The 25,018-nt window shown below is 39.0% G+C and overlaps 1 protein-coding gene across 1 annotated transcript in view; it reads left to right on the top strand.

Annotated features, from left to right (window-relative positions):
* Window positions 1-25,018, top strand: part of Afdn (afadin, adherens junction formation factor) — a 133,951-nt gene that overhangs the window by 27,246 nt on the left and 81,687 nt on the right. Inside the window, 5 exon segments of the mRNA XM_038338341.1 lie at window positions 17,282-17,416; window positions 17,418-17,478; window positions 20,520-20,635; window positions 22,438-22,601; window positions 23,621-23,781. Coding sequence (XP_038194269.1) covers window positions 17,282-17,416; window positions 17,418-17,478; window positions 20,520-20,635; window positions 22,438-22,601; window positions 23,621-23,781 — 637 coding nt within the window.

The raw sequence follows: 25,018 nt of genomic DNA, 5'->3' as shown, positions 1-25,018 counted from the left end.
TGACTAACCCATATCTAATAATCTGTGTAGCACCACAAAGTGGTGCCTTACCAGGTAGATTCTAGCGTACGTCCATCTTGGGCTGGAGCTTCATCGCATCTGGCATCTCTCTGAGGAGAGGCACGGCAGTCTGCCTAACTTAGGAGAGGTGTGGCATTTTACTGATCCTTCTACCTCACTTCCTCTTCCTGTTCTGTCTACTCCACCCACCTAAGGGGCGGTCTATCAAATGGGCCAGGCAGTTTCTTTATTAGCCAATGAAATCAACTCAAACAGAAGACTCTCCCACATCATTTCCCCTTTTTCTGTTTAAACAATAAAAAGAAGGCTTTAACTTTAACATAGTAAAATTACATATAACAAAACAGTTATCAAGTAAGAATTACAGTTACAATATTTATATCTACTTTATCTTTTATCATAACAAAGGAAAACAACTATAACTATCTATCTATTCTTCAACTCCATCAGCGACTCCAGAAGGACACAATATTACCTAGGTGAACAAGAAGTAAGCTACTTCCAAAACTCTAGAAATGACAGAGACATCTCACTGCCTGGACAGTCACCCAAAGTTCTTTTGTACTGTTGGGGCATCCATCTTCAGCCTACAGGCCCATAGTTTCCAGCAGACATTTCCATGATCAGGAAATTTCAAAGGTAGTTCAGTCACTATCTGCTGTGTCCTTCAGAATGTCTCGCAGACTCTTTCTTGAATTAGGAACCCCAAAGAATCATCTCACATTTAGGCAAGTTCAACAGTCCTCTCTCGTTGGGTTCTTTGTGTCCAGTTTCTGCCAACAGTCCAGGCAAGAGCAGTTTCTTGCCCAAGTGGCTATCAAACTCCATAAGGATCCTCTTCGATGCCCATCTTCCTCTTGAAGTAGATTGGTGCTGCCAGGAGCTGATGTGTCTCATTGTCATGAAAAGCCTTAAGTTATTAAAACATCTAAAATGCGATATTCTGTAGTCTTTGAAAGATATGAAGAATGCCTATGTAACTTAAATAAATCTCTATATAGCTAGAAAATCTAACTAACATAACTACAAGTTTTACTAATATTGATAACTATCCATTAACAACCTATATACATTACATTTTTAAATGAACTACACAATCACAATACATTAATCAGTATCAGAAATACATATACATATAACAAAATTGACCTTAAATTTAAATCACTAAAGCCAAATCCATATCAATGCAAATTACTCATCTCCATATTATATCCCCCTTTAAATGTAAAAGAACATTTATAAACAATATTTGGGAAAATGGGCGCAGTTATTTCTCTCCAAACTGCTTCCTGCTGAATGGGGACGCTGTTAATTAGGTCTTTCATGGTGTATCCTGTGTGCCAGGTTCATCTCAGGCATCAGTTGGGTGAAGTAATTTTCTGAAGGTGTTCACAGCAACCTTTCAGGAGGCCGTGGTCTATCATACCATATTGGGATAGAAGCAATCCACACGGTCTCATTTTCTGTAAAAACAAAAGAAACTCCTTTCCAAAGCATCATATCCTTAGATCTAAATTCTGAAGTCAAGGTATTTTCAAAATATCTATCTTGGATTAGTTCAGCAGCATTTGTAAACAAATATCTTTTAGCAGCTATTGCTTCTTCCTCAGCATTCAAACAATTCAAAGAGAGTATAATAGTATACAGTATCAAGATTCTCCATATATTTTCCATCTTTGTACGGCTTTATTTTAACCTCTATTTCGTTATTTTACTTTTATTTTTGATAAGTTCTTTGTATATCTTTGTCCTGGAATAACTCTGCAGACCAGGCTGTCCTTGAACTCTCAGAGATCCGTCAGCCTCTGCCTTCCAAATTCTGGGATTAAAGGCGTATGCTACCACACCTTGAAGTCACAGAGATCTGTCTGTCTCTGCCTTCCAAGCATTGGGATTAAAGGTGTGTGTTGCCACACCTTGAAGTCACAGAGGTCAATCTACCTCTGCCTCCCAAGTGTTGGGATTAAAGGTGTGTACCACCACAACAAACTACTTCCTTTTTTGTTCTTTTTCTTTTTCTTTTTTTTTTACTTTTAAGAATTTTAACCTTTGGCCTGCATATATTTTTAACACAGTGTAAACCACTTAGACATTTTCTTCGACTTTGAATTTTCTTTTACTGTATATCTCTCTTTCTGACTACATGAGTCTTTACTTTACCAAACATTATCAGTAGGACTAAAGCCGTGACTTTGGCGGCTAGATCCAGCCCATTCCCTAGCTTTCCAGCCTCATGGCAGAGGTACCACAACTCTTTGGCGGTTCAAGGTCCCTGCCAGCAAGCAAGCTGCAACAGTGTTAAACAACACTCAAAAGCTCCATAGTCAGGAACGCCTGCTTGAAAGAGTCAGAGTTTGCCCTGGTAGGACGGCCCAGAAAGCTGGCATTTTAAAACAGCACAACTTTTTTCCTGCTACAGCTGAAAACTGAAAAGCTTTTCATCAACACCATTTTTAAGTGTTTCGTGGCAGGACCTCTTAAAAGGGCTGCAGGGTTTTGCAGCTAAAGCTGAGTCAGGAAGCCTCTCTTAGATGAGAGCGCTTGCTCTAACAAGCAAAGCCAAACCTGAGAAATTGCTGCTACTGAGAAAACATGCTTTACTCTATTCTTTCCCAAGCTTTCTCAAGCTTTCTGTGGATCCAGTCATCCACGTGGGCGCCATTCTGTAGTGAGGGGCTGCGTTCCTGCCGCCCTGCTTTCGGCCTCCTGACTAGCTTATGCCCCAAAATAATTACACAGAAAACTGTATTCTTTTAAACACTGCCTGGCCCATTATTTCTAGCCTCTTATTGTCTAATTCTCACATCTTGACTAACCCATATCTAATAATCTGTGTAGCACCACAAAGTGGTGCCTTACCAGGTAGATTCTAGCGTACGTCCATCTTGGGCTGGAGCTTCATCGCATCTGGCATCTCTCTGAGGAGAGGCACGGCAGTCTGCCTAACTTAGGAGAGGTGTGGCATCTTACTGATCCTTCTACCTCACTTCCTCTTCCTGTTCTGTCTACTCCACCCACCTAAGGGGCGGTCTATCAAATGGGCCAGGCAGTTTCTTTATTAGCCAATGAAATCAACTCAAACAGAAGACTCTCCCACATCACTCTCTCTCTGGGTGACTACTGCAGACTGACCCTTTCTCCTTCCCAGAATTCTCGTTGCCAAGCCTCTGCTTCCTGCCTGGTCGCTGTTGCCCCACCTATACTTCCTGCCTGGCTATTGGCCAATCAGCATTTTATTAGAAATAATACAAGTGACAGGGTAAAAGACCATTGTCCCACAGCAACAGACTAGGGAGCTCTTTTTAGTGCTCGAGCTTCTTGCCCCAAGCTAGTTATTGAGTGATCACATGCATACTTCTCTAGCCTTTATTTATTTGTATGGGGTTCTCATTTATTTTCACAAACTCAGATATGTTTTGAACATGTTTATTTTGTTTGTAATCTGTTGTGTCATACAGTGCTTCCTGGGTATTGAGTTTGTCTTATGGCAGAACTGGGTATGTTTACAACCTTATTTTTGTATATCAGGGTAAGAGGCAATGTAGCAGGGTGATTGAAAGAGTAGCTTCTTGTTTCAAAATTGCTCAAGAGAGTTCTTGAGCAATGTGAGCATGGTCAAGTTACTTTATCTTTGTAAGGCTAGTTTGTATGTTTTGCTTTCCCCATGAGACACTGTAATATAAATTCTATTGGTAAGTTGTCATGTGTTGTTGAGTTTGTTGAATTCTGACTCTAAATCAAGAGATGAGCCCCTTGCTTTGGATTCAAGCATGTTTATCTTGTGTTATCTGAAGACCCTTTTCTGAGGCCTTCTGCCTCTGTAATAGAACAGTAAGTAGCTAAAGAACATTGCACCCCTGAGAACAGCTAGAAGTTAAACCATTTCCAACTAGGTTACTGTTTATCCTATAGTCTAAAAATGCCTGCAGTGGGAAAGGGAAGCTCATTTCTGGAGAGGCCAGTCTGCTCTGCATGGAACTCTTAGTTGGGAACACAGATGACTGCTTCAGGGACTTCCTTAGCCAACGTCTCTTGGGTATGCATCTGGTTGGGTATGTGTCTGATAAGATGTTTGCCTACGTTCAGTTGTCTCAGCAGGGTGTTGGAGGCACCTGATTTGATGATGTTTTGACATCTCTCAGCTGCTTCTATCTGTTCTTTGCCATTTGCCTTTTTATTTTTGTTTGCTGCATACTTAATAAACTCACTTTGCTTAAATAATTCACTCATTTGAAACCTGAGGTACAAATAGTATACAGGTAAGTCTGTCTATGGAACAGACAGCAGTTGGGATAGTATCCACTTTTGCAGGGTTTTGAAATTTTAAGTAGATAAGTGAAACCCTGTAGATAACATTTGCCACAAGGTAGGTACCTCATGGCCCCTGGTTGTACAATCACATTTGCATTGTTGTGTCATTGTTTCCTGTGTTTTCCTTTCTGTTGTCTTCCTTTGCTTGCCTCTTTGTAGCAGAACATCTTGCTTTTCTCAGGATGAAAATCACAGCTCTGTTTTTAACTATCGTTTGTTGTTCTTTGCGGGAGAAGGGTAGTTTTGGTAAGATAGGTTTGGTGTTACATGTTTTAGGTTGACCCTGCATTCCATAACTTACAAAGAAGAGAGCTTGTTTGTATAATTTCATGTTGTGTGTAGTTATATCTAGAAATTATATTACATTTTCAAAAATATCCTTAAGGGGCTGACATGAGTAAGTGGGAAAAGGTGCTGGTTGTGAAGCCTGACAACTTGAGTGTGGTTCTTGAGTTTCACATAGAAGGAGAGAACTTGTAGCATGAGGGGGCCTGGCCTGCTCGTTGGGGTTTCCGTCCCACCCGGTACCCCACATCTGGCAAGCCCCGAAGAAAATCACACGGAGATCTCCATAAGTTATAAACAGATTGACCCATTAGCTCAGGTTACTTATTAGCTCTTGTAGCTTATATTAACCCATTATTCTTATCTATGCTAGCCACCCGGCTCCGTACCTTTCTTAGCCGGGCAGGTCACATGTTGCCTCTTTGGTGGTCTGGGCTGGACTGGGAGGAATGGGCTTCCTCCTTCCCAGAATTCTGTTCTTATCGCCCTACCTCTACTTCCTGTCTTGTTGACCCGCCTATACTTCCTGCCTGGCCAACCAGCGTTTATTTAAAACATGATTGACAGAATACAGACAATTCTCCCGCACCAAGAACTGACTCCTGCAACTTGTCCTCCACATAGGCACTACCCCCCCCCCCAAAATGTGACACATTTTTAAAAATGTATCCTTAAATTAGGTAATGTGACTAGTATAACCTTGTGTATAAAGAATCTCTGTGGTGATGACAGACATAATGGTATAACACTTGCTGTATATATGTATTCTTGTCTTAAGTGTGTCCCAGTGATGTACACCATTATTGAAGACCGTGTTCCAGAAACCGCTTTTCCTTTTCTCTGTTGGTGTGTGTGTGCGCGCAAGCTTGATGTATCAGTTTAACTGGAAGTTTGCCTGAATCAATTGCTCTGGTGCAGCATTTCCCTGTGACTGTTTAAGAATCCAGTTCAGCCGGGCGGTGGTGGCGCACGCCTTTAATCCCAGCACTCGGGAGGCAGAGGCAGGCGGATCTCTGTGAGTTCGAGACCAGCCTGGTCTACAAGAGCTAGTTCCAGGACAGGCTCCAAAGCCACAGAGAAACCCTGTCTCGAAAAACCAAAAAAAAAAAAAAAAAAAAAAAAAAAGAATCCAGTTCAGTGACTGGTTCTGTTCTCAATACTTCTCATTTTGTGACTTATATCAAGAAAACTCATTTGAAAAGTAGTTATTTTGCTTTGGGTTCACTTTGCTCTGTTTTTTTGTTTTTTGTTTTTTTTTTTTTTAAATAAACACAGAATTTCCCTGAAAAACCAGACCTCCTTCCGCAAATGGCTGCTGATGTATGCAGCTACCTTTTTGTTTTCCTCAGGCCTGGTACCAAGTGACATTCCAGTCTGCTATGGTCATTTGGTAATGCAAACCCTGCAACAAGATAGGCAGGAGGAGCTTGGTCCTACCAGGTACCAACTATAGTTCAGGATCACTGCTAATATGGCAAGGAAAGTTTTTAAATACGTCAGCAAAGCAGCAACCTTTCTGTTGTTGTTTATCCCCCCCCCCCCCCACACACACACCAGGAAGCAGTAATATATTTATGTTCCAGGGACTGCTCAAAAGTTATTGTTTCTTCTGTGCCATTTCTACCTCTTTTGTAATTCTCAACCACACTTACTTGTCTTGGGTCAGTTGTGAAAGACATTAACAAAAGGATACTGAAGAAACTACTCAAATTTAAAATCATCAGAATATTGTATGGAAAGAATTTTCAATAAAAAGAAAGTAAATATTTAAATATTTATTTGCTAATTAATAATAGTGAAAAAGGGTAGAGTTTTGAAGATATTGCTAATTTAGATAGGTGGCTTGAAAATTTTTAAAAATTGAAATAAATTGAGTACTATGAGTTTAGTTTTAGTGTGAATGTACTTTGATTAACTTGCCATAGTTTAAGAAGTTATTTTGCATTGATGGAAATAGTACAAACATGGGTGAATGATAGCTTATCAACCTTAGTACATATTATTTGTATGGGGCATTATCCTTACTGAAACTCAGACACTTTCTACTTACACACACACACACACACACACACACACACATACAAAGAAGGTTATAAAGATAAGTTTTAATGTTTACTTGTGTTTTCTTTTGAATATCAGAAAGCAGAAGTTGGTTTCAGGCACATGGTTATTTGAATAGGAAGATGTTTCATACTTTTATATATGTTAATGTGAGTAGAGCAAGTTAAAATATTGGAAATAATTTGAATTTGTATAGATTCTGCTTCAGCACTAGGGCTATAAATGTATAGTGTCATTTGTTTTTCTCTGAATCTTAATTCCAATTCTTTTACACATAGAGTTTAAATGTATACTGTATTTTTATTTTATCTTGTTACAAATAGGATTTGCACACACACTTTCAAACTACTTGTTCACTTAAGAATTTATAGACAGAAAATGTTATCAAGTGCCTCAATTTGTGACACATGGTGTAATCCTTAGTAAGCACAAAGTCTCATGACACAGTATGCAGTAGTATGTGCTGTGAGAAAATGCTTTTATACACTGTAAGGATTTGTTTAGTAAAACACTGATTGTTGAGTAGCCAGGCAGGAAGTGTAGGAGGCACTACCAGACTAGGAGAATTCTGGGAAGAGTAGAGGCAGAGAGTCAGTCACTAGCCAGATGCAGAGGAAGCAAGAAGAGAATGTCTCACTGAGAAAAGGTACCAAGCTATGTGGCTAAACATAGATAAGAATAATGGGTTATTTAAGTTATAAGAGCTAGTTAATACTAAGCCTGAGCTAACAGGCCAACCAGTTTTTAATTAATATAATTCTCTATGGGGTTCTTTGGGACTGAATGGCTGCAGGATCAGGAGGGACAGAAACTTCCGTCTATAAGTTCTGCTGTACAGCAGAGGAAACACAGAAGGGCCATGTGTTTAGTGAAATGACTGAAACTTTTAAGTGCCTACTTGTAAGACAGTTGCACTGTGTAGCTCTTGTCCTTGAACTCCTGGTCCTCCAGTCTCAGCCACTTGAGTGCAGGAGATTGCAGGCATATAACACTATGCCTGACAAAATTAACAATTTTATTTCATTTCATTAAATGTGTTTGTGGGGTCATGTGTGTTATAACATGTACATGACTCCACCTTGTACGAGTCAGTTTTACTGTGCGGAGCCCTGGGATCAAATTTGGGTGGTCAGGTCTTTATCTCTTTGGCCATCTCATCACTATCACTATTCCCCCTCCCTTCCTCATTTATTTATTTTTATTTTTTTGAGACAGAGTCTCTACATAGCTCTGGCTGTTTTGAAACTCACTATGTAGACTGGTCTGACCTTGAACTCACAGAGATCCACCTGCCTCTGCCTCCCAGCTGCTACCATTAAATTCGTGTACCACCACTCTCAGCAACTATTTTAATTTTTAATGTGAAAATTTTCAAGCAGGTGAAATCCATCTTCCAAACTAGAGTTTTCAGACATGTCTTTTAAGGCATTGTTTTGTTGTTTTTTATTGTTGTTGTTGTTCTGTTTTTGAGATAGGGTTTCACTGTGTAGCCTTGGCTGTCCTGGAACTTACTCTGTAGACTAGGCTGGCCTCGAACTCACAGAGAGTTGCCTGCCTCTCCCTCCAAAATGCTAGAATTTACAAACAGTATGGGCCATTATGCCAGGCATTATTATTGTTTTTTATTATTATTTTTAGCTGGACTATTTCATAAATCCCAGAACCTATCATTTTATTTCTTCTCTACTTAAGTGTGTCTTGCCAGTAACAAAATTACCCTTATTTTTTTATTATTATTCAAAAATAAATATTATCTCTATCCAAATTTCCCACCATCTCTCAAGTATATGGTTTTGTGGTTAGCTTTTTTTTTATCAGACTAAGTTCACACATTGCTTTTAGTTGTTTTAATCTTAGAGTGCTTTTAAATACTATAAACTTTTTGAGAACTCCAGGTTGTTTTTTCTATAGAATTTCCCAGTTCTAGATTTCATTTGCTTTTCTGCAGAGTGAGGGTTGTTTTGCGGGTTTCCAGATTTAAAGACTTAGCCAGGACTGTGCATTTTACACCTACCATATTATGTCAAGTTGTAATAACCTCTCTAATGTCAGGCTCTTTATTAGCTGCCTTCTAATGTTGTCATCTTTGAGGTCTTTGTCCTGATCACTTAGGGTTTACAAAATCATCCTTTTCTCATTTATCATTTCTCATTTGTTGGTTAGAATTCTTTACAAATAGAAATAGAGTGCCTCATCATCCAAACCACAACTGCTTTCTTTTTCCACTTGTGACTTTTTTTGCCTAAGAATAAAAAAAATGTAAAAATATTTTGTATATTTGTGTGTATGTGTATGAGTACCAGTGCATGCAAAAGCCTGCAGAGGTCAGAAAATGCATTCTATTCCCAACAGCTGGGTTACAGCTGTGAATCACCCTATGGGTTCTGTGAACTAAACTGGGTCCTCAGCAAGAGCACTGAGTTCTCTCAAAAGCCAAGCTATCTCTTCAGCCCCATTGCCTAAGAAGTTTTAGTGTGACACCAGGTATATAGGTATAAAGCATAGGTATACAAATCAAGAAGTTACTGATAATAAATCATAAATTTATTTTGAAGTAATTCTTTAGTACATAATGCACAGTTCTGTCGTATATTAATTTGCACACTAATTAGATGAACGTGTTTATTTATTCTTACCTAAAATGTTAAATCTTAGCCCATCATTTGATACCTTAGGACATAGAACATCTTCAATGTTTTTCAGTTAATCAATATTTTTATTTCATAATCAATACTGAGTGCTGCATTACATAAATATATAATACAAAATGACAAGTAAATTTAGGACCATTTCAGACATTATTAGAAATTTCTAATCCCAAGCTAAAGTTCATTAAATGATTTATTAAACTCAGTAGAACAACTCAAACAGATTTTAAAACCCAATAAATATTCCAACAATCCAATCCAAAGGCATACAAAATTCTTACTTGTATCATGAGGAGTGACAGTAGGAAAATAACTGAGTCTTTTTCAGTTAAACTGTCATGTTTCTATAAAATCAGAAAACTTTGTATTTACAGTAAAAAAGGAAAAAAAGGCAGTTCCTAATGTACCATAGTCTCCAGTCTGGACTAATTTGTCTCAGGCAGTGTGAGCTGGCGTTGTGCTGTGGCAGCATGTACAACGTGGTTGTGTTTTGTGTTCAGAACCAAAGCTGTGGTGAAGTCACAAAAGGTCACATGGACTGGCAGCAGCATCTCACTCTCTTATATTTATTCATTTATGGATTAATTTTTAGTTGTTACTTGTTCAGAAACCTTATTCTATTCTCTGGGCTTCGTAGCCTGTGCCTGCAAGTCTACAAATTGAGAAGTAAAGACAGGAAGAATTAACTTAGAAACCTGCCAGCATGGTCTGTATGGCTAGTTCTAGACGAGCCAGGGCCACATATAGGAGGAGTCTTGTCCAAACAAAGCAGTGTAACTGTTGCCAGGCTTTCCTGCCTTTGCCCCCCTACCCTCACCCCATTCAGAGGCCACATGAGGCCACCCAAAGATTTTTGGTGCAAATGACCCTGGCAGGTCCCACTGTGGGTGGGAGGGGCTGCTGCAGAAGGGAGATAGAGGGATACACCTTGCTGAGAGAGCTTGCTGACAGACAGAAGAAGGGACAGAGAGAGAGAAGAAAAGAGGCAGGCGTGAGATCAACTTGCCTTGTTGGCAGGAAGGGAGAGATTGGGAGTGGGCAGAGCTTGTCTCTTTTCTTTTTTCTTTTTGGTTTTTCGAGACAGGGTTTCTCTGCAGCTTTTTTAGAGCCTGTCCTGGAACTAGCTCTTGTAGACCAGGCTGGCCTCGAACTCACAGAGATCTGCCTGCCTCTGCCTCCCGAGTGCTGGGATTAAAGGCGTGCGCCACCACCGCCCGGCAGAGCTTGTCTCTTAAAAGGGACAAGGTACCCAGGTGACTGGGCAGGCCAATATAATTATAACAGCCACCACGTACAGGGCCTTCACCTACGTCTTAGAAAGCTGATCCAAACTCTAGGAAAGCAGAGTAAATTTTTTAAGTTTATTGCCTTCATCACCCACTTGATTTTACCTTTGTTCTTTTGGCTTTCCTGTTCTTCTTTAGTGGATTTTTGCGTATTCCGTGATTCAGTAGGTTTCAGTCTTTGTTTTTTTCAAAGCTTGTGTTCTGCTGTGTCTTTTGATGGCTGAGTTCTTATAGGAGCCAGTCTTGGAGAGCCTTCTTGTTTCCTAACATAACACTATTGCTGAAATTCATTACTTTTTCTGATCTGGACTTTGAAGGTGTCATCTTCAGAGCCTTGGGAAAAGGTATGTAAGTTGTGGAGTTGTCATTGCTTGTCTGCCTTTATATATCTACACTTTGTCTTTTGTTTTTTTAGAAGTCATCCATTCATTTAATCAAGAAAAATTCAAGAAATACATTGTATACCAGAGATACATAGCCATAGTGGAAAGAAAACAGATGTTCTTATGCCAACCTGTTTTATTATAGTCCTATTTCTGTGGTCACTTTTTCATAAGCTGTGGCTTTTCTTTTCATCTAACTTTAGCTTAAGGAAGGTTTAAGTTTATAGAATTATGAAGTTAGCTTTTCATCTGTACATTATACTTTAATTATTCATAAAACCCCAAGCTATAACTCTGAAAATAAAATGTCTATATGATTGTAAAAAACAAAAAATTTTTTTCCATTAACGGCTCTAGCCTTGTTCACTCTTTTCCTGTTCTTATTCTGTTTGGAGTATTCCTTAGATATCCAATGTGAAAAAATGTTGTCTGCTTTTATATTTTGAATGTCAGAATAATTGGTTATCAATAGTGTTCAATTTCTTCAATGACTAATTTTACACTAAAATTGCTATCCATGTATTTTAAACTGAATTTTTAAAAAGCTTTTGGGGGGAGGCATCGCCAAAGGGCAGAAGAGTGTATGACACTGGACGTATAAAATGCAAATAGCAACACAATGCACGAATAATCTTATTTATCTGACTCTAAATGCAGATCTGTGATATATATAAATTTGGTATCTTTTGAGACAAGGTTTCCCTGTGGAGAGCTGGCTGTGCTGGGGATTTGTAGATTCTCAACTGGAAATATAAAACTAAAAATTGGTTTTCTAGGAGCACTTGGGAGATTATTTTCTGTGATAATATAATCAGTTTTATTATATAGATTCATTTATATTGATCTTTTTAGTGATTATATTTTGTTAAATTTATTAAAAAATAATTTCATAGTTTCTAAAAATGAAGCTATATAATAAAGTATAATTAAAAATATGCTGCTGCTGGGTGGTGGTGGTGCACTGCCTTTAATCTCAGCACTCAGGGGGGGGGGGGGGGGTGGGGGAAGGCAGTGGATATCTTAGAGTTTGAGGCCAGCCTGGACTAAAAGTGAGTTTTAAGACAGCCAGGGCTGTTACACGAGAGAAATCCTGTTCAAAAAACCGAAAAAAAGAAAATAAGCTCCCCATGCCCCTTGATGAGTGCATTTTGGTTCATCCTCTTATGGATTTTTGTTTTAATCAATGGTGTTGTGTTTGTTTCCCCTCTTTTTTGTAATAGATTTTTGTGATGCTCGATGATGTGATTTGCTTCCTGTTGGTGTGAAACACTGTTGACAGTGATCTGGGAAAGGCTTATTTCACTCTACACTTCTGGGTTGTAGTCCGTCTCTAAGGGAAGCCAGACAGGAACTCCAGTCAGGAACCTGAGCTAAAACCATAAAGGAATGTTGTTTCTGGCTCATGACTGCTTATGCTCAACTACTTTCTTATGTGCACTCATAGATACCTGCCTAGGAGGGAGTCAGTTACAGTGGGCTGGTTTCTTCCCATCTACAGTCTCTCATAAACAGAGGAAAAGCAGTTTGATTGGGGCAGTTCCTCAGCTGAGGGTTTTTTCTTTCCAGTGACCTGCTCCCATGCTCTTTTCTTCAGCAGCGCTCCACCATTGTCCACAGAGTCCTTCTCATTATCTCTTCTTACATGTTGTCTCAGCACTCTTATAAAGGAAGACATTTAACTGGGGCTAGGCTTACAGTTTCAGAGGTGGGGGAAAACGGGGTGTGCAGGCAGACATGGTAGAGGACTGCTTCTGAATCCGCAGGCAGCAGAAAGAGAGTGACACTGGTCAGACTTGGCTTTTAAAAACCCCCGAAGCCCACCTTGCAGTGACAACAAGACCCACATCTCCAATACTTCCTACGAGTCTGTGGCAGGCATTTTCATTTAAGCCACCACACATCCATATACTGGAATCTGTTCATCTGATCCTCAGGTAGTTCACATTTTTTCTGTATTGTATCCTTGGTGGTAGTACCACAAAAGCGAATTATTGTACCAGTGTTTGTGATTTTTAGCAAACTACGGGCCTTGGATATGTTCTTTTTTTCTTCAGCCCCATGATAGTGTATGTTTGTCAAGCCTTTGGATTTTTGCCAGCTAAAATTGTTGAGGAAAGGTTCGTTGTATCATCTTGAGATGGTTTTGTCATGGATAGTGGTTTATTCTTTTGTATATTTAAAAGCTTTTGCAATACAAGTTGGAACTTTTTTGTTGATTGTGTTATGACATGAGAGGTGTGTGTTCATTTTGGACAGAGACCTTGGTAGCTCTGGCTGGTTTGAACTCAATGTGTAGCCCAAACCTTAGCCTTAATTTCCTGTGTGCTGGGATTTGAGCCGTATGCTACCAGCTACTGTACCTGGCCTATAGGAGTTTTATGTATGTCTTTGCATTCCTTTAGTTGCTTTAGGGTTTTGAGCATGAGCCTTCTCCCTGTTCCTGTCTTGTGTTGGAATTTACTGAGCGAAATTTCTTGTACAGTTTCTTCCCACCTCAGTTAATGAAGAGAACTTCAGAAGACTTTCCTAGAGGCCCATTTCCTAGGGGCTTCTAGATCTCAGTAAGGTGCCAGTTGAGATTAACCATCACAGGCAGAGTATTTGTTGAAGTGAACCAAAATTGCCTACTTACAGAAGTACTAAATAATGAATATTGGAAAAAATTTTTCTTAATATGTGAAATAATAGAAGTCCAGGAGTTAGCAGTCTGCAACTGACTACAACCAAACTGGGTGGAGAGGTTTTTAAGAAATCGACCCTAACCCTTGTCCTCCACAGACACACACACACACACACACACACCCGCCCAAGTTTATTGAGAAGTGGTGGTTGTTTTCCTTAGAGTCTTGCTGTTTAATACAGGCTGACCTAGAACTTACTACCTAGCCTAAGTGCAACTCAAACAGCAGTCCTTTCTGCCTCAGTCTTTCAAGTGCAGAGATTACAGAAGTGTACTAATTTGCCTGGTCATTTTTTTGTTTTCACAGTACTTGCTAGGGGTTGAAATAGGGTCTTGTACACACGGGATTTTTTTTTTTTTAACTAGTTAAGGAAACTGGAATGTATAGCTTCTGGGCTCTAGATTTTTTTTTCTATTCATTTATTTCTTCCCAGACTTTTCTTGTATCTACTGTAAGACCAAAGAAATAATTACTGGCATAATTTTCTTGAGATGGAAGCAGGGCAGAAGCTTTTTTTCCCCCTGTGGACAGTGTACTTAACCCCTCTCTTTTCCCTCACTTAATGCTGATGATGTTAGAACTCAACTCTTAGATTGATAATTAAATGTAGAATTTTTTTTTTTTTTTGTTTTGTTTTTCGAGACAGGGTTTCTCTGTAGCTTTGGAGCCTGTCCTGGAACTAGCTCTTGTAGACCAGGCTGGTCTCGAACTCACAAAGATCCGCCTGCCTCTGTCTCCCGAGTGCTGGGATTAAAGGCGTGCGCCACCACCGCCCGTCTAAATGTAGAATTCTTAATACCCAATGTTTAGTAAGCTCTTTACTGTTTGTTAATTACAATATCATACAGTTATTACAATTTGTCTATTGGGTCACTATCAACCCAAATTTTAGCTCAGGCAATTGATTTTATTTTAGGTCTGATAAAACTTGGTAGATTTATTCACACCAACCAGATTAAAATTGGCTGAGGAACTAAACAATGTTAATCTTAATTATTAAGGGACTATTCTGGTTATAAAGTATACTTGACTATTTGTGTGGAACGTGAAACTAAATTACCCATTAACACTTATGTAGTGTTAATTAAGTCATGGCCAAGTTTTTTATAGGCTGTTTTATTTCAGCTTGACAAGACCTGAAGAATTGTTTCATTACAAAGATCAGCAGGAGTACCAAGAGTGGCTTTGGGGTGAAGACTGCCTCCTCACTCCCCTGGAAGGGTAGTAGCTGACCACATAAGTAAGAAAGAGATTTATACTTGAGTTTCCTTTCTTTGTAAAAGTTGCACAGCACAAGTGGCTTCCTGTGAGGACAGTGCAGTGGTTTGCCTACTTCTCTGTGTCTGCCCCTGTCTAAAAACAGTTGGTTCTCCTTGGAATGTTGGCGAGCGTGCCTTCCTTGCCTACTAGTAGCAGGTTTTGTGTCTACGTGGTTTTTTCGTTTACTTTGTTTGCTTAGTTTGGTTCTTTACTGCCAGCTGATTTACTTGATTTACTTGCTAGTTCTCAGAGAAACTGATGCCTTCTTGACAGGTACATCTGACTTGTTTTATTAGTATAAATGGGACAGGTTGCTTGGTAGCAGAATGCTTAAGTGCTATGGACGTTTACCTGCCTTTATGGTGTGACACCTACTAGAGATTGCTTTGGGGGACTCAGGACAGTTGTGCAAGTGTTTGGGATACTTAAAAGAGTGTTCATTGATATAATATGTCTTCAGGCTGGTGGTAGGGAAAATCTTGCAAACTTGTGGTGAAAATAGGGCTCCCGAATAGAGAAACTTAGATTTATATAGCTTGGTTTTATTGTGTCTTCCACCCCCCCACCCCCCGAGGTATCTTAGAAACCTGTAGAGAAGAGACCATAAGTCCAGTGGGCTAGGGGGAAAGAGGGACTCTGAAACAGAGACAGGATGAAAGAGAGATGGGGAAATAGCGCGTACGAGTATTTGATACAGCGGCTGGCCTGTAGACAGTGTTAATGTTACTAACATTAATTTTCAGGTTCTGGTTCAGATAATTTATCCACCTGCATATATGCCTTTACACCAGAAGAAGGCACCAGATCTTATTATAGATGGTTGTGAGCCACTATGTGTTTGATGGGAATTGAACTCAGGACCTCCAGAAGAGCAGCCTGTGCTCTTAACCTCTGAGTCATCTCTCCAAGCCCCTGCTTTTTGTTAGTGTTTTTGATTTATTAATATCTGCAGAAAAAGTTGTTGATGGGGGAAAACTGGAGAGGTTTATTGGTCATGGAGTGAGAATTTGACTTTCGAGAGAAGGAAAAGCTCCTACAAAGAAAGCATAAAGGTCAACATGTTAGGGTAATTATCACTGAGCCTGGTGACATAGTTTCATATCTGGACATGGGAGGAGGAGAGAGCTGACTGTTACAAGTTGTCCTTGATCTCAACTGAAACACAAGTCGTATGTATGTACCACCCCCTTCAATAAATAAATGAAAAGATTGTGCTTTACCCCTGCTCAGTTTCTGATTTTATAATTAGATGAAAAGGGTGAACAGAAAGAAGAATCTGTGGTGTTAATAACACAGCTAAGTCTTTATTCCTGCTAGAGACATGGATATGACCTATACCTGGATGCAAACTATCTTTTGGAATTTTGTTGGAAATTACTGTATTTGTTAAGAAAATAAAAGGAGGCTCACAGTTGTGTGAACTTTGGCTTATCTTAGAGTTAGGGGGAGAATGTGAAACCAAACACCTTGGCTGGAAATCCACCCTCACTTTTCTCCATAAGATTTAAGATCTACCTGAAATGTTCATTTAGCATGATAATTCATATAGAAAATGAGTTAAAGTGTCTTTATTTAAAATGCTACTGTTGGGATTAGGGAAATGTCGGGTATTTTTAAGAGCTTAGAGGTGGGCACACTTTGGCAGTGCAGGTATGGGCTTTCTAGGCTGTGGATTTTGGTTTTAATTCTGTTAGCTGGCATTTTCTCCCTTCTTGAGATAGAATTATTACAAGCGGGCCTTGAACCCCTAACCTCCTGCATCCCTCCCAAATGCCTAAGATTACAGATGTGCAGAAATCATACGCTCAATGGTGAGATCTTGAAGAGGGGTTAGTAATAGTGTCTGTTAAACAGCATGGTTGTAAAGACAGCAATGTATGCCATGCTGTGCGTGACACTGGGCTAAGAACTAAGTAAATATCAGCTGCAGTTGATACCAGCTGCTCTACTGCCCTTGTTTTATATGTGAGAGAACTCTAGACTAGTAGTTCTCAACCTTCCTGATGCTTCAACCTGTTAGTATAGTTCCTCATGCTGGGGTGAACACCAGCGATAAAATTGTTTTCATTGCTACTTCATAACTGTAACTTTGCTATGTCTGTGTTTTCTGATGGTTGTAGGGTAACCCCTGTGAAAGAGTCCTTCGACTTCCAGGTAAGAAATTGCTGTTCTAGACAACTTGTCCAAAATCACATTTGAATACTAAAAATCTATTACTTACCTTCTAAGATGTTTGTGATAAACATTTGAAAAAAACAACTGATGGATAGTCTTTTTATTTATTGTTACTAAAAAGTGAATATTTTCAGCGCAACTTCTCTAGTAACATGCTTTGTTTTCTGTAGGATCTGGAGTTTCATGGGAGTCATGAGATTTTATTTCAAGATAAAGCTGCTGGAAACTTCGCAACAAAATGCATTCGGGTATCTAGCACGGCAACCACTCAAGATGTGATTGAAACACTGGCAGAGAAGTTCCGCCCCTGATATGCGCATGCTGTCCTCTCCCAAATATTCCCTCTATGAAGTGCATGTCAGTGGAGGTCAGTGGAGGCTGTGTCCTGACCTGGGGTCATGGGCTTGTGCGTGTGATAAGCAGGTCCCCAGGCTTGCTGCTCGACTCCTTTTCTTTCTTACCCTGTTCAACAGTTATTGGGCAGGATGGCAAACTATTTTAAGTCTGAGAACTGTTCGAATTCTTGTACATAACTATAGAAGTTATGATAACATATTTTATATATGATTATTTCTTTTTAAAAAGACTTATTTATTAATTATGTATACAGGGTTCTTCTTGCATGTATGCCTTCAGGCCAGAAGAGGGCATCAGATCTCATTACTGATGGTGTGAGCCACCATGTGGTACTGGGAATTGAACTCAGGACCTCTGGAAGAGCAGTCAGTGCTCTTAACCTCTAAGCCAATGATTTATTTCTTTAAAATAACCAGCTCAATGATTATTTCTTCAAAATAAATGCCATTAACATTTCATTAAAAAAGATTCACCCAACCTATCTTGAGTGTCTTATATATCAATAGTATTGTGGTGCTCCATGCTTTTGTATAAAATCTCAGCTATTACATGATGCCATGGTTACTTGTAACTCAGATAAATATGTATAAGTTAAATCAGTGATTTTGCCATATATTTTTGCATTCTGTTAACAGCACATTTTTATTATTCTTTGAAAACAGTTGGACATCTTGAGGAAAATCTCCTTATATTTTGTAATTTCTACTTGTTTTAACATTAGCAATTGTTGCGTGAGACTATTACTGGGGAAACATGAGCAAATATTTACTTTCCCCAGATAGAGAATCAACAATAGACCAGAGCCCATCTTGATGAACCACTGAGTTTTTGGGGGAGTTTACTTAGAGGAATATGAGTGAGGGGGCTATTTATAAGAGCAGAAATGACTTAAAGACAGCTATATCATAAAAAGCCCAATCCCATATGGGTGACAGCTCTTGAAAGCCGAAAAGCTATAGCGTACCACAAATATCAACAGATTGGAGGTTGCTCTTTCTGGTCAGCTTGACTGGTCTCTGCTCCTTTGTAGCTCAGCTAGTCAGAGCTTTAGCTTAATTTGTCTGAGAGTGTCTCAGCAGTCCTTACTGCATATATATGTTTGTGGAGGTAGGGAGCCTAGAGAATCTGATCAGTTTTAGGTACTTCCTGAAGCTGTTGAGTTGTGCCTCCCTATTGACATCTCTTTTGCAGACTCTTTGTCTTAATGTGCTTTTCTTTAAGATGGAGGTTTTCTCCACCAGGAAATTGCTGTCTAACAGCAGTTAATAAAAGTGTCTTGCAACTCAATACCACAAATTAGGCTGACTAGAAATGCAAAAATGTAAATATTTTATAGATACTTTTTGAAAATGTTTAATAACGTATTAAAAAGTATTAAGTACAACAAATATTGCTAAAAAGGTTATATATGGCACAACACCAATTTCAATACATCTTAATTTTCAGCTATAAAGTTTTTAAGACATAATAATTTTTTATTTTTATGTATATAACTTTCTTTGTACATTTGAAATAAGATTGAAATATTTTTGATATGTTGATTTTTCAAGTGTTTACACACCTTTTTTCAGGAATGTATGATATGGTCTGTATTTATTATTTTATGACTCCCTGTGTAAATTTTAACCAGATCAAAATCAGCTGCAGAGGGTGTTCTCTGTTCCAGGTGATTTTCTGGGAGATATGTTTTCTTTGACCTGCAAATCTCTATAAATAGGATAACAAGAAAAGAAACGTCTGTTCAGTGTGTTTGTTTATTCGAATATCACCACCAAGGGCCTTAGAATAATATGAAAGATTAGAATTTGAGTTCTAAAATTATAAGTTTTCAAAAAACTCTTCATGTGTTCTTCCTTATCTTCTTTCTTTGTTCTCTTTGTTTTCTGTTTTATTTCATGCTGTGGATTAAAGCCAGAAGTCTCAAGCATGTTAGGCAAGCTGTCTACCACCAAGCTATATCTCTAGCCTCAGCATCTGAGTACAATCTTTGGATAGTGAATTATTTGGCCAAAAAGAATACATAGTACTTTCTTGTATTATGTAGCTTCAAATAGTTAATATTTAACAAAGACTTGGTTAGCTTTTTAAAAAATAGTACATATAAATGAAAGGAAAGCTAAACTTTGTATTTTATTCTTGATTATAACGACACTAATGAGAATTGTGCCTCCTGAACCTGGTGAGCTTCTCTGACACAGGACTTCCTTTTGCATCCGTACAATACTGGCAGAACATTTGCAGCAGATGTTGTAGAACAGGAGCTCACTTGGAGCCAGGGTTCTTTTAGTGTCTGGTAGGTACATCTGCTCCTTACACATATCAGAGCTTATTTGTGGCCTACTCTCTCTGGGCCCCACTTCTTATCTGCTTTGCTTTCATGGGCTAAAGCCTGGGTCCAACCCTTGGTTCAGTCATAGGAAAAATAAATTGATTATTTATTTATTTGTTTAATCTTATTGGAGTAGTGTGCACATGTCATGGAGTGTGTGTATGGAGGTCAGAGGACAGTTTGATTGAAGGGAAGACTAGTGCATCCATCACTTGAGACAGGTGATGGGCTGTTGCCATTTCTTGATAAGGAAGATCTGAGGCATCAGTGGGATTGTATGTACCATTAACATGACTTCCTTATCTTCTAGTTGTATACGAGATAGTTGGATATAGAGAAATGTTCATCTCTTTAGTTTCCTCAGTTAGATCAGAATAAAGGAAGTATTCTTTCCTGGTCAGTGTCTGGCACTGAATCTACCATGACAAACACACTAGCAACAAAATAGCCTACTAATTAAAACCGATTTGACATTCTTAACAATGTCTTTTACGTGGTCGGTGTCTAGTATGGTAGAGCAGTAGCATCAAGGTGCTGGACTGTTTCAAAGTGATTTGAGATTATAAACAATACATTTCAATCTATCAGCAGGTAATTGAGGGACTTAAGTATCTTATGTGCATAAATTAGTTATCTCTAATGGCAGATATTGTGCTCCTGCCATGAAATGACCACGGCTTTTTCTTTTTCTTTTTTTTTTTTTTTCATTTCATGTTTTGAAGAAGAAAGAAGATTAGACATTGATGAGAAGCCTCTAGTTGTGCAGTTGAACTGGAACAAAGATGATCGGGAAGGTAGATTCGTCCTTAAGAATGAGAATGACGCCATTCCTGCCAAGGTGGGAGCAGTCCCTGTGTCTGATGCCAGCTGCAGTTCAGGGCTGGGTCAGTGGAATGGACAGGGCTTATGTTCTGCCATAGTAGCTTCTCTCTGTTTTTTTCCCTATGGTCCTTTACCTCCAAAAACACATTTGGGAAACACCCTGTTCTTCCTGTTTCATAGTTCACCTGGTCACCCACTGTTCAAAAAGAAGAGTTCTGTATGCTTTTGAGAAAACGCTGATAACTAATTTGTCATTTTTAGCTTTCTTCCAAATTACAAAATCAAAGTTGTTCCTGTGGGAATACAAGGGACAGAGGAAATGTTGAGTACCCTACTTGTATGTGCAGCTTCCTAAGGCACATTTAATGCATTTTCATATTGATGAGATATGAGGAGTCAGAAAATGTCCATGGGTTTTTGGGTGGTGTGGTAGACTGTTGCAGTTGCTCTTTTGTTGCTATGGTAAGCTACCCTGACAAAAAACCATGTAAAGGAGAAAGGGTTTGCTTTGACTCATATTTCCTGGGGCCAGTTCCTGGAGGCAGGATTACATCATACTCCACTGAGATAACTGGAAAGTGTGTCGTTGTATGCTCAGTGAGTGCATCTTATGTAATATTTTGGTATTAACAAGTGATAGCAAATACAGAGGTTGAAAATATTGTCTAAATTTTCGCCTTATGAAAGGCTGTTTCCTGCTGTCTCGTGTCCCATGTTGTGTGCTATCCTGGATAGCTACATGAAGTGCTCTTGGCCTTCCTCTGTCACTAGGTTCTGGTGCGTTACCTACATTTGTGACAAATATGTGTAAAGTAGAATGGGTCCCATGGCTTTGCTATCCTTGCTTTATACCCTGATTGCAACTGGGGTTATTCCCATCTGTTTACTTTGCTGTTGACCACTGACCCTTACTGGAATGTATGAACTCTTCTTAGGACCAATACAATGTCATAAGTGTCTATGAAAGAAAAAAGGAATAATAATAATAATGTTCTTTTTTCATTCAACTCTTATAACAAAGCTTTGTTTTTCCCCTCTTCCATATCATAACTATTATTTTTCTTCTTTATGTATTAAACTACTTAAAAGTAATGTAGCTTTGTGTGTTAACAGGCCAAGTTTATAGGTTAAAAATTCAGACTAAGGCCAGGCGGTGGTGGTGCACACCTTATTCCCAGTACTCAGAAGGCGGAGGCAGCGATCTCTGAGTTCAAGGCCAGCCTGGTATACAGAGGTGACTTCTAGGACAGGCTCCAAAGCTACAGAGAAACCCTGTCTTGAAAAACAAAAAACAAATTCAAACTAGGATAAGCAACTAATAACAAGATAAGTAAAATAAATCACACATTTTCCAGAAATAGTTACAACTTTGGTCATGAAAACTAGCTTATAGATAGCTATGCTAGCATTTTCTTTGCAATAGAAAAATACCTATTCAGTAGACGTTTTCCTCCTTATCTCTAGTAGATTCCCTTCTTTCAAGTTACTTTATGGTAACTTTTGAGTTTTACTTATTAAAAATCAGATTTCCTGATTTGTACCTCATTTTCTTTCTTTCCATTTTTTATTGCATCCTATTTTGTGTGTGAATTTGGATTTTCATTTTCTTGTTAGTTTTAAATTGAAGTGAGATTTACATATGGTAAAATGCATGCATCTTGAGTGTACAGTTTGCTTGGATGCGACAAATTTTACAGTGTTACTCTCCCCACCCTGGCCCCTTCCTGTTTGAGTTTGTTTACTTGTTTGGCTTCTGCGGTGAAGGCGGTGTGGGATCCTGGGTCATGGTTAGTGGGCTAATGATGTTACTTTTACCAGAAGGCTCAGAGTAATGGACCTGAGAAGCAGGACAAAGAAGGCGTCATTCAGAACTTCAAGAGAACTCTTTCAAAGAAAGAAAAGAAGGAAAAAAAGAAGAGAGAAAAAGAGGCACTGAGACAAGCCTCTGATAAGGAAGAAAGGCCTTCACAAGGGGATGACAGGTAGGTCTTTCTGGAAATATTTTTGCCACTGTGTGTGCTACAAACCAAGTGTGTATAATACAGCAAACTTGATTCAGTGATGGGAAAATGATGGCAAAGCTGAATGACACTGCCAGGTTTACTTTGGAAACTTGTCCTTCTACATGTAGCCGGTGGCCCTCTCAAGAGAGGAAGACTCTGCTCACTTTAGGCAAACACTAGTTAATGTTTTTTTCTGATAAGACCACCAAATTCAGTTATCTTCAGCTATCCTTTGAAACTCGTTTCTGTGACTTTGAAGCAATTATGGTTCTATATTCTGCTCATAATAAAACTGACCAGAGTTGGCAGGACTAGGCCACTGAGCAGATTTTCCTTCTCAAATTCAGATGCAGCTTGGACATTTCTGTTTTTATCGCAGAAACTCTGTTGCTGGTGTAGCCTCTTATGAGTGATGCCTGTGTAGTTGATTGTGAATGGAGTTAAGCAAGAGATAAAAGGTGAATGGACATGCTGCTTCTGTGTGGAAAGCATCAGGAAAAGGAAAGTTTAAATAGGACACCATGTGACTGCTCTTTCCTTGGTTTGCTTTATGAGAGGTACATTATTTGGTTTAGAAAATGAACTATTTCAGATGAATTAAATCGTTTAACCTGATAGATTAAAGTGTGACTTATTTTGAGATTAATTATTTTATGATTACATATTGATTGTAATTATGTTGATACTGTTAAAATTTATTCAAGTATTTGTTTTTTTTCATTATACCTTATATTTAGTCTCTGCCCATCACTTTGTACAGTTGACTGGCTTTAAACTCTCAGATCTACCTGCCTCTGCCACCTGAGTGCTGGGATTAAAGCCATGCACCGCCACCTTACTGAGAAATGTTTTTAATCTCTGGTAATTATCACATGGTACTAGTAAACAGCAGACCTATAAGGGAACAGACGCACACAGATGACACTTGCCATTGCGATGTATGTATTTCTGAGAGGAAAAATGTGTAAAATATTGTTGGTGATCTTTTCTTCTTACAGCGAGAATTCTCGACTGGCTGCTGAAGTTTACAAAGACATGCCTGAAACGAGCTTTACTCGGACAATTTCTAATCCTGAGGTAGTAATGAAACGGCGGCGGCAACAAAAGCTTGAGAAAAGAATGCAAGAGTTTCGGAGCTCAGATGGGCGGCCTGACTCAGGTACAGAGAGAATTGCTTTTCTTCATGGTGGAATCTATTCAGTTGTACTTTTTATAAATGTATTTCTTACACTAGAAAAGGTGAAGTAGCCTTTTAGTAGCAAATATGTCCCGTGTATGTCTTACAGAATTCTTTTTTTTTTCTTTTTTCGAGACAGGGTTTCCCTGTAGTTTCTAGAGCCTGTCCTGGAGCTAGCTCTTGTAGACCAGGCTGGCCTTGAACTCAGAGATCCGCCTGCCTCTGCCTCCCGAGTGCTGGGATTAAAGGCATGTGCCACCACCGCCCGGCACAGAATTCTTTTTATGTAGAGATGGCATTAGTCACATACTTAGCCACATGGCCCTTCTCCTCCACCCCTCAACCCTGAAAACATTAGACATAGACAAAAGACAGGAAAGATAATTACCACAGTCTTGAAAATTATTAACTCACACATTCTTTTCTTTCTATGTGTTGCTTTCTAAATCCCAAACTACTTTTTGAGACAGATTACACACTTACTAGTTCTCTATAAATATTTTAGTACATTTTCATGAAGGGTCAAGAGTCATAATAAAATATAACTCCTGAACCAACACACACACACACACGAATTATATAATTTTAAGTCTGTCATTCTAGAACTCCATTTAGTTTCATTTGTGTTCTTGTTGTTTTGTTAAAAACCTTAGCTGTGTGGTTGGCTTTTATCAACTGATACAAGCCTGAACATATTGGGAAGAAGGAATCTTAGTTAAGAAAATGCCTCTTAAGATGGGCCTGCAGGCGAGTCTCTGGGATATTGTCTTGATTAATGATTGATGTGGGAGGGTCCAGCTTGCTGTGGGTGTTGTCACCTCTGGCTGATGTTCTGGGTTGTAAAAGAAAGCAGTTGAGCAAGCCATGAGGAGCAAGCCAGTGAGCAGGGATCCTCCATGGTCTCTGCTTGGTGTTGCTCTTACGTTCCTGCCCTGACTTCTCAGTAATTGATGGACCGCTGTAAGCGACATAAACCCTTTCCTCCCCAAGTTGCTTTTGCTTATGGTGTTGTTTGCATCTATAGAAGCCTTAACTAAGGCACTAGGTTTTTTCGTCTTATAGATTTTGGTGACATCCTCTGATGCGATGATTATTGTTTTCCCCTTCTGTTTTTTTTTTTGTTGTTGTTTTCTTGATTAGGATATAGATTACAGGTGTAAAATAAAGCTATTCGTGTGGCAAGAATATTTTTTTTTAGTGTCCTCTAAAGTGGCCAGTG

This window comes from Arvicola amphibius, chromosome 8, assembly GCF_903992535.2.
Source record: "Arvicola amphibius chromosome 8, mArvAmp1.2, whole genome shotgun sequence".
In the NCBI taxonomy this organism is placed as follows: domain Eukaryota; kingdom Metazoa; phylum Chordata; class Mammalia; order Rodentia; family Cricetidae; genus Arvicola; species Arvicola amphibius.
This window is presented reverse-complemented; position numbering and strand designations above follow the sequence as displayed.